The sequence below is a fragment of the Ovis canadensis genome, chromosome 2 (assembly GCF_042477335.2).
Source record: "Ovis canadensis isolate MfBH-ARS-UI-01 breed Bighorn chromosome 2, ARS-UI_OviCan_v2, whole genome shotgun sequence".
Lineage (NCBI taxonomy): Eukaryota > Metazoa > Chordata > Mammalia > Artiodactyla > Bovidae > Ovis > Ovis canadensis.
This window is the reverse complement of record NC_091246.1, coordinates 198,504,987-198,521,847: the sequence shown is the minus strand read 5'-3', so window position 1 is coordinate 198,521,847 and position 16,861 is coordinate 198,504,987. Positions and strand designations below refer to the sequence as shown.

The following is a 16,861-nucleotide window of genomic DNA, read 5'->3' as shown; positions in this document are numbered from 1 at the left end:
ACATAGATGTTCAAATTCCAAGAAAAGTTCTTCTTTTATACTTTAAAAAATTTTCCCTTTTATTCTCCCTCATTTCCTTTTTGACTTTTGCCTTTATGATTTTTCACCAACATGAAATAGTTATAACACTCAACAACTAAAATGGGTATACATAGAAGATGTGCAAATTCAAAGAAGTGCTTGTTTTGTACTTTTAAAATTCTTCCCTTTTATTCTCCCTATTGTCCTTTCTAATTTTTGCCTTTAAGATCTTTTCACCATCATTTTGTTCCTTCTTTTACCCCTTCCTTCTCCTACTTTACCTTCTCAAAATATCTGCCTAAAACATAGAAATTTCTTTAAAAAAAAAAAAAAGAAAAATCCCATGTATTTAACTGGCATTTATAACATGTACAGCATTATACTAGTCCCTACTTATAATCTAAAAAGGTAGGAGAAGACATACATAATGAGGAATTACAAGAAACAAACAATGGGATCCAATCACTGGAAAATTATTCACTATGAACTAATAAGGTAGTTTCAGGGGAGGATGGAATTTGAGCTAGACTTAAAAGATGGGTAGGAGCTGGAAATATGGCAACAGAAGAGGACTATCAGCAAAGGAAACAGAATGACCACAGCAATGAAAGTAAACATTCACTAGGTATTTACAAAGAACAGCAAATAGCCAGAGCATAGGATATATGAATTAGGGTGCCTGTTTCTACCCACAAGCTGTTAAAATGCCTAATTTTCAGGGCTGAGAGTTATATATAAATCAACCAATAAATGAGGAGACTACCAAAAATTTCTGTCCTTTATTGAGCCCATCTTTGCCTGAAATGTTTCTTTGGTATCTCTAATTTTCTTGAAGAGATCTCTCGTCTTTCCCATTCTATTCTTTCCCTCTCTTTCTTTGCATTGATTGCTGAGGAAGGCTTTCTTATCTCTCCTTGCTATTCTTTGGAACTCTGCATTCAGATGCTTATATCTTTCCTTCTCTCCTTTGCTTTTCACTTCTCTTCTTTTCACAGCTATTTGTAAGCCCTCTCCAGGCAGCCATTTTGCTTTTTTGCATTTCTTTTCTATGGGGATGGTCTTGATCCCTGTCTCCTGTACAATGTCATAAACCTCCTTCCATAGTTCATCAGGCACTCTGTCTATCAGGTCTAGTCCCTTAAATCTATTTCTCACTTCCACTGTATAATAAGGGATTTGATTTAGGTCACTCATACCTGAATGGTCTAGTGGTTTTCCCTACTTTTTTCAATTTAAGCCTGAATTTGTCAATAAGGAGTTCATGATCTGAGCCACAGTCAGCTCCCGGTCTTGTTTTTGCTGACTGTATAGAGCTTCTCCATCTTTGGCTGCAAAGAATATAATCAATCTGATTTCAGTGTTGACCATCTGGTGATGTCCATGTGTAGAGTCTTCTCTTGTGTTGTTGGAAGAGGGTGTTTGCTATGACTAGTGCATTTTCTTGGCAAAACTCGATTAGTCTTTGCCTTGCTTCATTCCGTATTCCAAGGCCAAATTTGCCTGTTACCCTAGGTGTTTCTTGACTTCCTACTTTTGTGTTCCAGTCCCCTATAATGAAAAGGACATCTTTTCTGGGTGTTAGTTCTAAAAGTTCTTGTAGGTCTTCATAGGACCGTTCAACTTCAGCTTCTTCAGCATTAATGGTCGGGGCACAGACTTGAATTACTGTGATACTGAATGGTTTGCCTTGAAAACAAACAGATCATTCTGTCGTTTTTGAGACTGCATCCAAGTACTGCATTTTGGACTCTTTTGTTGACCATGATGGCTACACAATTTCTTCTAAGGGATTCCTGCCCACAGTAGTAGATATAATGGTCATTTGAGTTAAATTCACCCATTCCAGTCCATTTTAGTTCACTGATTCCTAGAATGTCGACGTTCATTCTTGCCATCTCTTGTTTAACCACTTCCAATTTGCCTTGATTCATGGACCTAACATTCCTATGCAATATTGCTCTTTACAGAAATGGTATGGACCTAACAGAAGCAGAAGAGATTAAGAAGAGGTGGCAAGAATACACAGAAGAATTGTACAATAAAGATCTTCATGACCAAGATAATCACAATGGTGTGATCACTCATCTAGAGCCAGACATCTTGGAATGTGAAGTCAAGTGGGCCTTAGGAAGCATCACTACGAACAAAGCTAGTGGAGGTGATGGTATTCCAGTTGAGCTATTTCAAATCCTGAAAGACGATGCTGTGAAAGTGCTGCACTCAATATACCAGTAAATTTGGTAAACTCAGCAGTGGCCACAGGACTGGAAACGGTCAGTTTTCATTCCAATCCCAAAGAAAGGCAATGCAAAAGAACGCTCAAAATTCTCCAAGCCAGGCTTCAACAATACGTGAACCCTGAACTTCCAGATGTTCAAGCTGGTTTTAGAAAAGGCAGAAGAACCAGAGATCAAATTGCCAACATCCGTTGGATCATCAAAAAAGCAAGAGAGTTCCAGAAAAACATCTATTTCTGCTTTATTGGCTATGCCAAAGCCTTTGACTGTGTGGATCAAAATAAACTGTGGAAAATTCTTCAAGGGATGGGAATACCAGACCACCTGACCTGCCTCTTGAGAAACCTATATGCAGGTCAGGAAGCAACAGTTAGAACTGGACATGGAACAACAGACTGGTTCCAAATAGGGAAAGGAGTAAGTCAAGGCTGTATATTGTCACCCTGCTTATTTAATTTATATGGAGAGTACATCATGAGATACGCTGGGCTGGAAGAAGCACAAGCTGGAATCAAGATTTCCGGGAGAAATATCAATAACCTCAAGATATGCAGATGACACCACCCTAATGACAGAAAGTGAAGAGGAACTAAAAAGCCTCTTGAGGAAAGTGAAGAGGAGAGTGAAAAAGTTGGCTTAAAGCTCAACATTAAGAAAACGAAGATCATGGCATCTGGTCCCATCACTTCATGGGAAATAGATGGGGAAACAGTGGAAACAAGTGTCAGACTTTATTTTTTGGGGCTCCAAAATCACTGCAGATGGTGACTGCAGCCATGAAATTAAAAGATGCTTACTCCTTGGAAGGAAAGTTATGACCAACCTAGAGCACATATTAAAAAGGAGAGACATTACTTTGCCAACAAAGGTCCATCTAGTCAAGGCTATGGTTTTTCCAGTGGTCATGTATGGATGTGAGTGTTGGACTGTGAAGAAAGCTGATCGCCGAAGAATTGATGCTTTTGAACTGTGGTGTTGGAGAAGACTCTTGAGAGTCCCTTGGACTGCAAGCAGGTCCAACCAGTCTATTCTAAAGAAGATCAGTCCTAGGTGTTTTTTGGCAGGACTGATGCTAAAGCTGAAACTCCAATACTTTGGCCACCTCATGCGAAGAGTTGACTCACTGGAAAAGACTCTGATGCTGGGAGGGATTGGGGGCAGGAGGAGAAGGGGACGACAGAGGATGAGATGGCTGGATGGCATCACTGACTCGATGGACATGAGTTTGAGTGAACTCCGGGATATGGTGATGGACAGGGAAGCCTGGCATGCTGCAATTCATGGGGTCGCAAAGAGTCGGACACGACTGAGCGACTGAACTGACTGCCTGACTGATCAAGAATTTTATAAATTTACCAGTTCTGCAAACAGGAAGCCACACTGTCTCTGACTACTGGTCAACGTTTCTCAATACAAAAGTACAATTAAAACTCCTTAGCCTGATATTTAGTTTATAAATTGGCTATGTACTATCCATGCTATCAAAAGTTTCTAAGTAAAAAAACTCCATTATCAAATCAAAGAAGGAAAATGAACTCAAAACGAGAGGGGAAAAAAATGGAAAACAACTTACTTTGTCTTATTTTGTTAAATAATGTTTCATATTACTTGACGTTTCCAAACTATAAAGGCTGGGGTAATATCTTTTTTGTCAACTCCATATAACTCAAAGGTATAATAGAGTATAGTAAACCTATTAGATAATCAAAAACTTCTTTAACTAGGTAAAAAAAAAAAAAGATGCCTAATAATAGAATAAAAAGAATGCTTTGGTGTTTTTACTTGTAGCTTCATTTTAAAACAATTGTCTGAAAAAAAATACTTAGAGCTGTTTTTAAATCAGTTTATCATTTTGATTTTAGAGTGATCTGATTAATATAAACATCCATAACACCAGTAAACTGGCAGATTGAAACTGTGAGATTGAAAGCTGAAATCATGGTGGCTGATCATATACCATTAAGTCTGATAAAGTGATACCTCTAAATCATTTCTCCCCAAGGCTAAGTATTAGAGAATTTTAAAAAAAATTACATTTTTTAAAGCTTTACTTTAAAAGGACTTTCTATTGTTTCATCTTAAAACTCCAAGTGATAAAGCAAAGTGGATGAACTGTCCCCAAATTACAGAGAAAGTCAAGTAATATGGCCAATGTCACACAACTCAAGTGGGTGGACCAGATTTAGTCCTAGAAGTCAGTACTTGGTTCCTAATCCCAGACTCTTTCTGCTATGCCACACCAGCTGTGCTGAGTAGTTACACTCCATTTTAGGAGGAATACTTGGAGTTTATTCAAAATAAAGAAAGGTGAGATTCCTTACCTATTGAAGAATTTCAAACCAAAATGCTAACAGGGAAACGACTTACATTAGATGACCAAATTGTTAATTCTGCCTTGTTAAAACTGCATCTTGTAAAATACAAAGCAAGAATGAGATGAGGCAGCTGTTTTAGCTGGACTTTATTTAAATTTATTCAAAAGCAAGTCAAAGTAAGAAACACAAAAGTGAGCTTTATGTGAGAAGTGGCCAGGCTGTCTACATCAGCTGATGACAAAGTGTCCACATGTACAACTTCATGAGTCTAACCCAAGGGTACAATCTGCTTGACTTCAATGTGAGAGTGAGGACCTGGGCAGATCAAGTCCCACATGTCCAGCTCTGTTTGTCCTTCCAACCATGGTTGGAAGTATCTGTTAACAAGTATCTGTTAACAAGTCATTCTAGTTGTAAAAATACAGATATGTGAATTCTATCACTGAAATTACCCTAATACCACACAAGAGATGACTTCCTCAAAATAACTAAAATATATAGGTTAAAGTTAACAAAAGGCTGATTTCAGCTACACATAAGGAAAAACAAAATAACTCTGAAAATGGTATGTGCTGCCTTCAAAGGTAATGAATTCTCTTATCAATGAGTATTCAAACAGATGGATAACAACCTGTAGCAAGTATAACAGAAGGGAAAAAACATCAGCTGGGGAGATGGCTTTTTAAGGTCTCTTTCAATACTAAACCTAAAAACTTACAAAGCGTTATATTAATCTCCTAATACTGGAAGAAAAAACAAAATAAGTCCTAACACTGTATGACCTTGGTTAGGTCATTTAATAACTATAGCCAGTTTATAACCTATGTAAAATGAGGTGGAAATAAGATGTCTTTAAAATCACTTCCAACTCTAATTCTCAGTTTTTGAGCTACTCAAAATTCCTGTAAATTATATTCCTATAAATTTCCTCCTAAGTTCCTATACTAAAACTCATAAACTTTTACTCACTCAGGACTACATAATGTAGACATAAAGGATTTAAATATATTTTACATATAAAGCTTAATTATCTGGGTTCTTTAAAAACGTAATGGGAGTACCTAATGCCATGAAACTGTACATTTAAAAACAGTCAAAACAGTACATTTTATGTTACATTAATTTTACCCCATTTTTTTAAGAAAAGGTAAGGGGAATTGGGTATAGAAGGTGAGAATGAGGGAAAATAGCTGAACTGGAGACAGGGAGGCCAAGAACAAAATGTAGCAACTGATAACAATAATCCACAGGAGAACAAACCATTCTAACTAAAACCAGGGTATTAAAGAAAAATCTTACACAAATAAATACAGTTCAGTGTAAGCGCTACTAACAGCAAACTACTGTAAGGGACACCAGTTTTTGTAAATAAAGTTTTACTGCAAGAAAGCCATGCCTACTCAAATCTACTGTCTATGCCTTCTTTGCTACAACAGATGCTTTGAATACCTTTAATTAGACCAGGTAGCTTGTGAAGCCAAAAATATACACTATTTGAGAGCAAGTTTGCCACACTTGCCTTGGAGCATCACTGTATTTTAGCACAGTATAGTAACATCCCCTTCTAGTGAACCTAAGAAATGTTAAACTCTATTCATTACAATGTTTTAATATGGCAGAAAAACAGGCAACATTTTATGAGACTTACACCTAAAACAGTTAAGAAATTTAAAACTTTGATGTTTGAGGATAAAAGAGAATACAACTGGATAATGCCAATAATAGGAGCTTTACAAACCCATTCACAATCTTCTTCAGAACATTTTTCAATCGATAATACTGTTATATATACTAGAAAAAAGGGTATCAGGATAGCAAACCAGGACAGCAGGGTAGAGATTCACAAACTTAAAATGCTTTCTCTGATTAGAAGTTATCATAATGAGAAATCTTAAAAGTTAACTATATGGAGGCAGGAAAAGTGTCTGCTCTCACAAACCAACAACTGCTAACATCGTTTTGGCTTATTTCTACTATTTTTTCTAAGCATTTTTTAAAAGCTTAAGATGACTTGACATCAAATTGCATAGAAAATTTTGTATTATAACTTTTGACTTAACATTATATTTTCCTATATTCCTAAAAAGTATCTGTATTCACGTTAAATGACTGAATAATAAACTCTCATGTGGATGTGCCATAATTTACTTAACCATTCCACTTCTATGGAACACAAGTTTTTCCCCACTTTTCTCTAAGCATAATATTGTGCCAAAAATATTAGCGAAAAATCTATCTACACCTCAGTTTTGTTAACCTGGACTCCTAAAAAGGTACAAATATGAAATTTTTCTAAAGTTTAAAAATCACCAAGGGACGTTCTCGGTTCTATGCACCTGTGTTTCACAACCAAAGTAATTTATACCAGAGTAGATTCCAGGATAAAATCATAGCAACAGCATCTCTATCTGAAAACTATTTACCTTACTTAGAAAAATCTACAGTTAGATATTTATTTATAAAAAGAGTTACTTCATTTGGCTTTAAACATTCCTCTTAGTATCAAATGACTCAATGGTGAAATGGCACATGCAGGCAACTCCTTGGTTTATAAAGAATTTGAAGACTGAGGTGCTTAAAGAATGCAAATCCTACAGGCAGGCTTTCGGTTTCTACAGTTATAATTTTTCTGCACTTCAAAATCACAAGAAGGAAGTAGTGCCGTTTTTTTACTGATTTTTTTTTAAACTTGAAGACACCCACATATATCTTCAACAAATTTCTCTTCAAGGTGACCCTGATCTTTTTCAGACTAAAATTGTGTCTACTTCCCACCACCACCACTTTTCCCTACATATAAATGTCTTCACCAAAAAAAGACTAACTCCCTAAGTTGGTTGATTTTTAGGTAGGCAGACTTTATAAAAAATATAAAGCCTAGAAACAAGAAGCTAAACTCAAGGAGACTAAACTTCAGGAACTCCTTCAGTGAATGACATCTAAATATTATTAAGAGCATGCAGTTTATTACAGACTATGTCCCGGTATTATCAATAGCTAAATAGATGCATGTGGTTTAAAATAAACATTAGACCACAAAAAATTTTAACATGTATGTCATGGTTGGGCATTCAAACAAAACTACAACTCACTGATAACTGTAATCTAGAAAAAATATTTAGCAAATCACAAATAAAATGAAAGGTTCACTGCAAAGTCCCACACCCAAAATTAAATATATTTTCCTTATGAAGGAGAGTTTTTAAGTTTGTATTGTAAATTATTAGTAGCTCAGTCATGTCCAACTCTTGGTGACCCCATGGACTGTAGTCTGCCAGGCTCCTCTGTCCATAGGATTTCCCAGGCAAGAACACTGGAGCGGGTTGCCCACCCTCCTCCGGGAAATCTTCCCGACCCAGGGACTGAATTAAATATATTTTCAATCTTGATTTCAATTTAAATGAATTATAAATATGTTCACTTTTACAAATTAAAAGCAAATGATTAAAGGATCATAACAGAATTTGTCCCCTATTTAAACAGAGGTTCTGTCTTTCTATTTAACAATATATTACCTGAATGGGATGCCAATATTGCTTCAACTTCATCATCAGTACTATTCTATATAGTAGACCTAATTCAACATTGCTGAAATGCTTAAGTACTTAATCTTAGTTTGAAATTCAATTTGTACAAAATATGAGGTAATGATTCTTTTCCTGCTACCATTTATTAAGAATAAATATGAACTACAAAAACAAAATCATACTATTTGAAGCTAACTGAAATCATCTGTTTGCACTTTCACTTTTAATATATTTTTAATTATACAGTTGAGCAAACAGCATTACTGCGTCAAAGATGTGCAGCTTTTAACAGATTACTACCAAACTGCCCTCCAAGATAGCTGAATTTATACTTCTACCAGCAATGTAAAGAGTTCCTATTTCCCATACCCTTTCCATCACTTAATTTAACATCTATCAATCTGATAGGGGGAAAATGACCTTGTTTTAATGGAGTACTTTTGATATTGTACCCTGTATGCATTACCTATTTTCTAAAGGGCATACACCTACTGACACTTTCCCAGAATCATCCTTCTCTTTTTCTAATTAAATAATATAATGCCCAAACAAAAAGTAACTTTAAAAAACTTTCCCTCTTCTCCACCCGCTAACCCTTCCCAGAGATCCTTCACTAAGAATATACACATCTACATTTTGCAGAAATGAAGTATGGCATTCTTGAGAGAGAAGACAGTATGATAAAAATGTTCATGTTGGGCAAGCATTGGCATAAAAAAAAAGTTAATCAAAAATCTCAAATGCTACATAGCATTGTTTGATATAATGTGCATCCCAATTCATTACTGGTTTTCTGGAAGCAGTGGTATTTTGATTATAACTCTGTAATTAATCTTGAAACAACATGCAAAATAGGTTGAAATGAGACAAAAGAACAGATATATGGTGAAGATTTTAAATCTGAAGTCATCAAACTGTTGTTTGGTCGCTAAGTTGCGTATGACTCTTTGTGACCCTATGGACTATAGCCTGCCAGGATCCTCTGCCCATGGGGTTTCCCAGGCAAGAATACTGGAGTGGGTTGCCATTTCTTCTCCAGGGCCTCTTCCCTACCCAGGGATCAAACCTGGGGCTCCTACTTGGCAGGTGGATTCTTTACCACTGGGCCACCTGGGAAGCCAAAGCTTGGATGAAAAATGAACTATTACCTACACAAAGATTAGAGGATATGCTGCTGAGAAGGCAGACAAGTGGGGGAAAAGCAGAGGCCTTACAGCCTCAGGATTTATACCCAGTGAGCAAACCAGAAAAAAGCCACAGAAAAAGAGAACAATTTAAAAAGTCAAGAGTTGTGTCAAGCGGTTTCCAAAATGATGGAATAATACTAACAGAATTAAATAAGAGCACTGCAGGGAAAACTGAGCAGAGATCATTACATTTTCCTGTAACATACTTAGGGCAGTAGTAAAATCTTAACCTTGATCAGTAACCTAAACCAGAATTGAAGTTGTTGACAGAGATAGCATAGCCTTGGATGACAATGGTTCAGAATTTGACTATGAAAAAAGATAACTCACATTCTACCTCCTTCCAGAATATAACATTGCATGGATAATAAAATATAACACCAAGGAAAGGAGAAAAAGCAAATATCCCAGCCATGTGAACTAATAAAATTACTCTGGTTAAGAATTAAATTCACTCTGAGCTTACTGGTAAGCAAGGCAGAAGGGTAAACAGTTAATATCACACAGTTTCACAGAAACTTTTTCCAGAAACCAAACAAAAAATTTTCATTTGAGCCAAAATTCAAAGGCTAATGTCCTTGTAAGGTTTTACAATAAATGATGTAATTTTTAAAATGAAGAATTATACATAACAAATGTTAAACTCATTTTATTTTTCACATGGGTATTTCTTTTAATAATCCTCTACAGAAACTGGCAGAATCCTGAGTGAGTGCTGGCATCCCAGGTGACTTGCTGACTGAGGGATGATCTATACTTTGGAAGCTGAGTGTAAGAAAGGAAGCATCAACTGAAACCTTACCTCACAGAATAAGAGAAATGTTTACCTCATAAAGGCAAAATGGATGAAGTCAAGGGAAGGAAACTACATTTTGAAACCAGATCAGTCAAGAAATAGAATCTTTAAACTGATTAAAATTTTTTTCACAATCATTGAGACCAGTAATCTTCACTTCATCTGTAAATAGGAGATAGCTGGGGTTCACTCTTGAAATCCTTGATTGAAAGCTCTCAGGTTTATCATATACTTGGATTGCTACTAAATTTATCTAGCTATTACTCCAAACTCTGGTGTCAAAAACAGACTCTTTTGAACTATACAGTAAACAAGGTTATCTTATTGGCTATTCAAACTCCCAGGACATCTGAGCAAATATTCTTGAAGGAGTCCCTCAGTAGACTGCTTTTCTTCGGGGGCTAGGAGGAACAGGAAGGGACATTTTTATGTAGAATTGTCAATAAGCATTAGACAAAGTAAGTGTTCCAAAATTACTGCTAAGAAATGATTTATTTCAAAGGCAATGGCGGTATAAGCTTCTGGAAAACATGTAAATCACAAAAGCTCAATTTTCTCACAAAAGGGGAAAACAAGAGGGACACTAGAGCCACTGAAGAGACAGAATGGAAGACATTTTCTAGAGAGAGCCGTTCCCATCGAACAACCCACATTCTTCTTTCAATTCTGTAACTCTGGACATCCGTACTTACACTAGTTACATGCCTGGTAATTCAGAAAAGTAAAGTGAGTACCAAATAAACACAATTCTAGTCTCCAAAAAACGTTAAAGATGCAGAGATTTGACAAAAGTCTAGCTTTTCAGAACGTGACCACATTTGGGTCATCCAACTGAGGATGTTCAATGACTTGCCCATAATCATAAGGGCGCAAAATCCTTATCACAGAATATCACAAATGTGGCCCATCACCAAGCGATTTTTTTTAAAGTAACATTTTTCAGTCTGGGAAAACAATTTTAGCTCGAATGTTTTAGGATGGTGCCCATTTCAATTACAGGAAACATTAAGCCAGGTCTGAGATTTAAAGCAGAAGAATGGCACTTTCAGTTTGACTTAAGACAGCAATATAAGAACAGGAGGAAAAAACAAATCACATAGGGTCAGCACAAAGTCAGAAAAACAGTAAGATATAAAGAAAACAGGTAAATATTTACCTACAGTGGGAAAAAAAGCTCTGTGTCCATTTATATTAACTCAAGACAAAATATCCAGGAAACTGCCTCACGTACTGCGTAGAAAAAAACCCCAATTTTGTTTAAAGATTAAATTGCTGTGCACAATAGGTGAGTTATCACCCTATCACAATTCATTTAAACCACAAAAGCGATTTAATTCGTTTTCAGAGTTAGCATTTTACCAGTCACATTCAATCCTGGCTATTTTCACATGTATTTTCAAAAACTCGCCCATCTCATGTAAGATGTCAAGACGGGCCAAAGCTGGTTGGCCCCCAGTGCAAACAGGTGGTCTGTACTGCGTGCCCCGTCTTCTAGGCCACATGACCCTTTTCCTCCTAATCTCATTGCGGAAACGTTATTTCCGGTGCCCCAGATGGCTCTACACAAGCCTTAAGAAGCCACTTTAGAAATGTTAAGAATATTCTGCTACACTAGGCTTCTCAAGAGATGGTGGCAGAGATCGAAGGAGGGATACGCAGAGAGGAAACTCGAGCCCAGAGAAGGAAGGAGTCAGAAAGGCACAGGCTTTGCCCATCGCCAGACTCCTAAATGTCACTTGGTGATGTTCGTGTGGCATCACCGCCAAGGGTTGGGCGGGCGGCCAGGCACTGCAGCCCGGAGCCGGGGCGCTGAGCACGCGCGGCGTGGGACAGACACGCAGCCACAGCTCCAGCACGGGGGTCAGGGGAGGGGGGCACCAAAGGGGTCCTCCGGACCCTTGGCAGCTCCACCCGGCGGCTGGGAAGGGAAGTAAGGGCCCAGCGAGGGGCGCGGGCGGGGCCGGGCCTAATCACATGGCGCAGAAGGCGCAGGCCGCCCGGCATCTCTTTCTTTCTCTTTCTCGAACCTCCGCTCCCATCCCGCCCCACCGGAGGCCCCTCCCGGGCCCGGGACCCAGGCGGGACGAAGCCTTCTGCGCCTCGAGTAGACACTCACTTTTCGCCTGAAGGCACCAGCTCCTTGCCCTCGTTGTTGGAGAATGCGTCCGTCTCCCCCGGGCCGTCCTTGGGGCCGGGCGCCTGTGGGACTGCGGGCGGCGACGCCCCAGGCTGCGGCGGCGGCTGCTGCTGCTGCTGAGTGCCCCCCTTGCCCAGCTCCTGTAGGATCTCCGAGGGCGAGCTGGACAGGCCCCTCGCGAGGGGCCCCGCCGACCGGCCGCCCCCGCCCCACCATGGGTAGAGCCGCGCGGCGGCCACCTGGCCCGTTCGTCCCCCGCCCAGGGGTCGCCGGCACAGGGTGACGAGGGGCTGCGCCCGCATCAGAACCGCGCAGCCGGCAGCGGGCGGGCGCAAGAACAGGTCCCGCAGCATCGCCGAGCCTCGGAGTCGCATCATACCGCCGGGTCCGTCAGCGTCCGCTCAACAGGGGAGGATGCTCGGGACGTGGGCGGCCGCTCTTTTCCGAGAATGCGGGCTCCGGCGCGACGGCCAGAGGGCAAAAAGAGGACAGGGGCAGAGACGTGGGTGTGGTTCCGGCTCCCACAGCCGCCGCCGCCGCCGCCGCTGCTGCTGCTCCTCAGAACGCCCGCTACCGCGGCTTCTCAGACTGCCCACTACCGCTTCTCCTCCCACCGCGTACGGCTCCGCACTGAGGCTGAGGCGCAGGGGCGGGCCCGAGACATTCCGCGCGCACCCTCCAGGAGGCGGGAGGACGCCGACGGCCTGCCCCCTCCGCCAGTTCCGATTGGCTCAGATCCTCGACCTCGCTTATGATTGGTGACTGGTGCAGTCAAATTTCTCTCGGCGGCTGGTGCGCGGAGTGTCAGGCGGCTGACGGGCGGCAGGGGGGGTAGGGGAGGTTCGGAGGGGGAGGGGCGGGGCGTGGAATCAAACTGACATATGAGGCTGGAGAGGCAGGCAGGTCTCCAGAGTAGCCCCTTCTCTCTGGCCTGGTCAGGACCGAGGCTGCCACAGATAGAAACTGGGGGCCAGTGGTCTCGTCCTTTTCCAAACGGATAGGCTCCTGGACTCTGGGACCTCAAACTGTTTGGGCAACTGATGGGTAAGAGCCCCTGCAGCCCAGGGGCCGGCCATCAGTGGGCTTGGTCGTGGCTGGAGGCTGGCCTGGCCATCGGAGCTCGGCTGTCCAAACTTGCCGCTGGCCCCCGGCTATCCGGTAAGGGCGTGTGGCGACGCCTCTGAGGACCGCGGACCCGCGAGGGCAGCCCCAGAAGAGCTTGTCCTTCTCCCAAATGTTACATTTACTTGAAACTTTCCATGGTTGGCGACTGCCCAGATGTGAAGTGTTTTGGAAAAAATGAGCAAAATCCTTTCAGCTATGCGGCTTAGCCATTTGGAGGATTGGAGTTCGGGGGAGGGCAAAGAGAGAAGGGGAAAATCCAAAACGTGACAGCTTTCCTTTTAGAAAAATTGCTTTTAAAAATGTGCAGTGACATCTCAAAAATACTTTTGAACAACGATTCCCCTAATACTAGTTTGCTTCAGAGCAAAATTGTAGATGCTTCTCTGTTTTAAAGCTGCCTCATCGTTGTAAAATAGAAGCATCCAGATCCTGTTCTCTAAATCGTTTTCAGCCTAGTATCATTTTATCCATTTATACTTTTGGACCTGTAGGAAAAGAGCTGTGGATCTGATAATCTCTGACTTTTTCTTTGAGCCTATGTAGCCTATATACAGTCCACTTTCAGCTCCCCCTGCCCCCAAATTCTTTAGGCGATACCCTGAAACAATTAGTTTTAAATGCATAGATTCACAAAGGTTAATATGGCTCCCCTGGTGGCTCAATCCGTAAAGAATCTGCCTGCAATGCAGGATGACGGGGTTCGATCCCTGGGTCCAGAAGATCCTCTAAAGCAGGAAATGGCAACCTACTCCAGTATTCTTGCCTGGAAAATCTCATGGACAGAAGAGCCTGGCATGTTATATAGTCCATGGGGTCATAAGAGTGGGAGATGACTTAGTGACTAAACCACCACCAGAAAGTTTAACTGAATAATGTTGTATATCAGGGGCATGCATCATTAACGGATCATCAGATTTAGTAATGTAATGAATCTTAAAATATTGCACTAGATTAGTAATTAAGCAATGTGGCTGAACCTACCAGTATGTGACCTCTGGCATGTCACAGTCTTGTGTTTAAGTGTTTTTTATCTCTCTTTAACCAGAAGAATATGGAGTAAGCTATTATTATATGTATACTTTTTTTTCCCCCAAGTTAAGACAATTGCAAATCATTTAGATGGTTTTTATTACTACTTAGTGTTACCTGTCACTAAATTTGATGAGTCAAAGCAAATATATTTAGGAAAAGGGAAATTAGGTTTGGAGGAAAAGTAGCAAATACTACATCTCCCTAATATTTCCAGTCTGACTTATCAATGTCATAAACCTGGATACTGTCCTATCTGTCAGATATACCTAGTTATCAGTTTTGACTGCCTCCCTTCTCAGAATGACATCCAAGCTATTGACAAATTCAGTTATTATTTTCCTCCTGGTTTTTCTTAGTTTCTCTATTTTTCCTATGAAAATTCTTTCCAGTGTTTAAAGGTTTATATATTTTATAGTATACTTAACACATGTAGAAAGTAAACCAAGTAAGAGATTATTTTCTGGAGTTTCTACTTTCAAGGATGAGCTGGTGAGAGTGGACAGATGTTACTCCTAATACTTAGAACAGCTTCAAGTCCACTGAAATTTAACCCCTTGTTTGAAAAGACTAATACAAAGTTAGACAGCAAATTGAATTAAAATGTGACTCATTAATACTTTTGATTATTTTCTTCATCTTATATAATTTTTAAAATCTTTAATGATTTTTTGGAACTATGAGTTAATTACCATTTCTATTAGATTAATTATTCAACTATTAAGTCATATAACATATATAGTTATCCCTGTACAAGCATTTTATACACATACAATAGCCTACCAAAATATCTACCAACAAAATGACTCTTTGGTTTAGCATGTGTCTGGGTTGTCAGACTACTCCTAGACGTCCTCTTTGCTACTAGACAGATGCAGTTATCCTACCATGGGGTGTGGTCTCATAGCCATTGAGAAGATAGTCAACCATAGAAAGGAAAAATTGGAATTTTTGCACTTTGTGTTTGTTCTAACTAGAACAGTTCCTGAATTTCTGTACTCTTTTGAAGATTAGAAAAGGCTAATGCTTCAAGATGAAAATATATATATATAAGTTCCACATCTTGCCCTTCACAAAAACTAAAAGGTATTATTTGTTGACCTAGAGCTAGATAGAAAATAGTTTTCCTTTGACTAACACCTTAAAAGAGTTGCCTAAGTTTTTTTGATTTGTTGGTTTGTTTGAAATTCTTCTATTTAGAAAATAGAGTAAGGCTCAGGAAGCCTCTAAACAAGCTTCTGCTGCTACTTCCCTTTCTTCTCTTGGTTTCCTGCTTTAACTGGCCAACTTCCTAGCCTCACTGATGAACCTTGCCAAACATAACTTATTTTTCCAAAGCTGAACTTAGATCTTTATTAAAGTATTATAAATCTTTCATCTATATAATATAGGTAGCATTGGTATCTTATAGGGTTGTTGTGAGTGTTAAATGAATCAATACATGTATGGCACTTAGAACAATGTTAGTTGAATTCTGTTTTAGCTATAATTATTATTATTTTCCCATGAGTGAATAAATTTTATTGTACAGTATGATTAGTTGTCACATCTATTACTGTAAATACAAATAGGCAATTGTTTTAAACCATGTAATCATCAAATACCATTTAAGAAGAAGTTTTGTAGTTGTTATTCAGTCACTAAGTCATGTCTGACTTTTTGCAATCCCATGGACTGCAGCATGTGGCTCCTCTGTCCTTCACTATATCCCTGAGTTTGCTCAGAGTCATGTCCACTTAGTCAGTGGTACTGTCTAACCATCTCATCCTCTGCTGCCCTCTTCTCCTTTTGCCATCAGTCTTTCCCAGCATCAGGGTCTTTTCCAGTGATTCAGCTTTTTTCATCATGTAGCCAAAGTATTGGAGTTTCAGCTTGAACATCAGTCCTTCTAATGAATTTTCAGGGTTGATTTCCTTTATATTGATTGGTTTGATTTCCTTGCAGTCCCAGGGACTCTCAAGAGTCTTCTGCAGCACCACAGTTCGAAGGCATCAGTTCTTCAGTGTTTAGCTTTCTTGATGGCCCAACTCTTTCTTTGCAGCTGAAGTTGGAGAAGTTGTACATAGTCAGCAAAAACAAGATGTGGAGCTGACTGTAGGGCAGATCATGAGCTCTTTATTGCAAAAGAAGATGCTAACGTCCCAAAATAAGATAATTTTTTTCATTTTTAGAAAACAAAGCAATGATTTGCAAAGTATCTTAAAACAGACTACTACAAAGACAGCTTAAGCAAAGCTAGGCTCAGTGCCTGGGGTACCACCTATTTACAAATAACTTTTAGAAAAGAAATAGTACTAAATGAAGAATTGCTAGACCAAAAAGCAAAACAAAACTAAACCGGCCTGAATGTACATGTCACATACAATTAAACCTAAAAATCTATCATTTGCCATCTATGTAAATTAAAATGAATATCTGTCTTTGCAGTATCACACAAAAATGGCAAGAGAAATTTTAATCAGATTTGAAGAGATTGTTTGAATGGTC

At 39.5% G+C, this 16,861-nt stretch overlaps 1 protein-coding gene across 3 annotated transcripts in view; it reads right to left on the bottom strand.

Annotated features, from left to right (window-relative positions):
• Window positions 1–12,907, bottom strand: part of GLS (glutaminase) — a 90,121-nt gene extending 77,214 nt beyond the window's left edge. For 2 of the 3 annotated variants that reach the window (XM_069577894.1, XM_069577893.1), the window contains exon 1: window positions 12,200–12,884. In XM_069577894.1, the coding sequence (XP_069433995.1) occupies window positions 12,200–12,597 (398 nt within the window). In that variant the 5' untranslated portion in view covers window positions 12,598–12,884. Of the gene's footprint in view, window positions 1–12,199 lie in introns of all 3 variants that reach the window. The other variant, XM_069577892.1, reaches the window with a different exon arrangement.
• Between the last annotated feature and the right edge of the window lie 3,954 nt (window positions 12,908–16,861).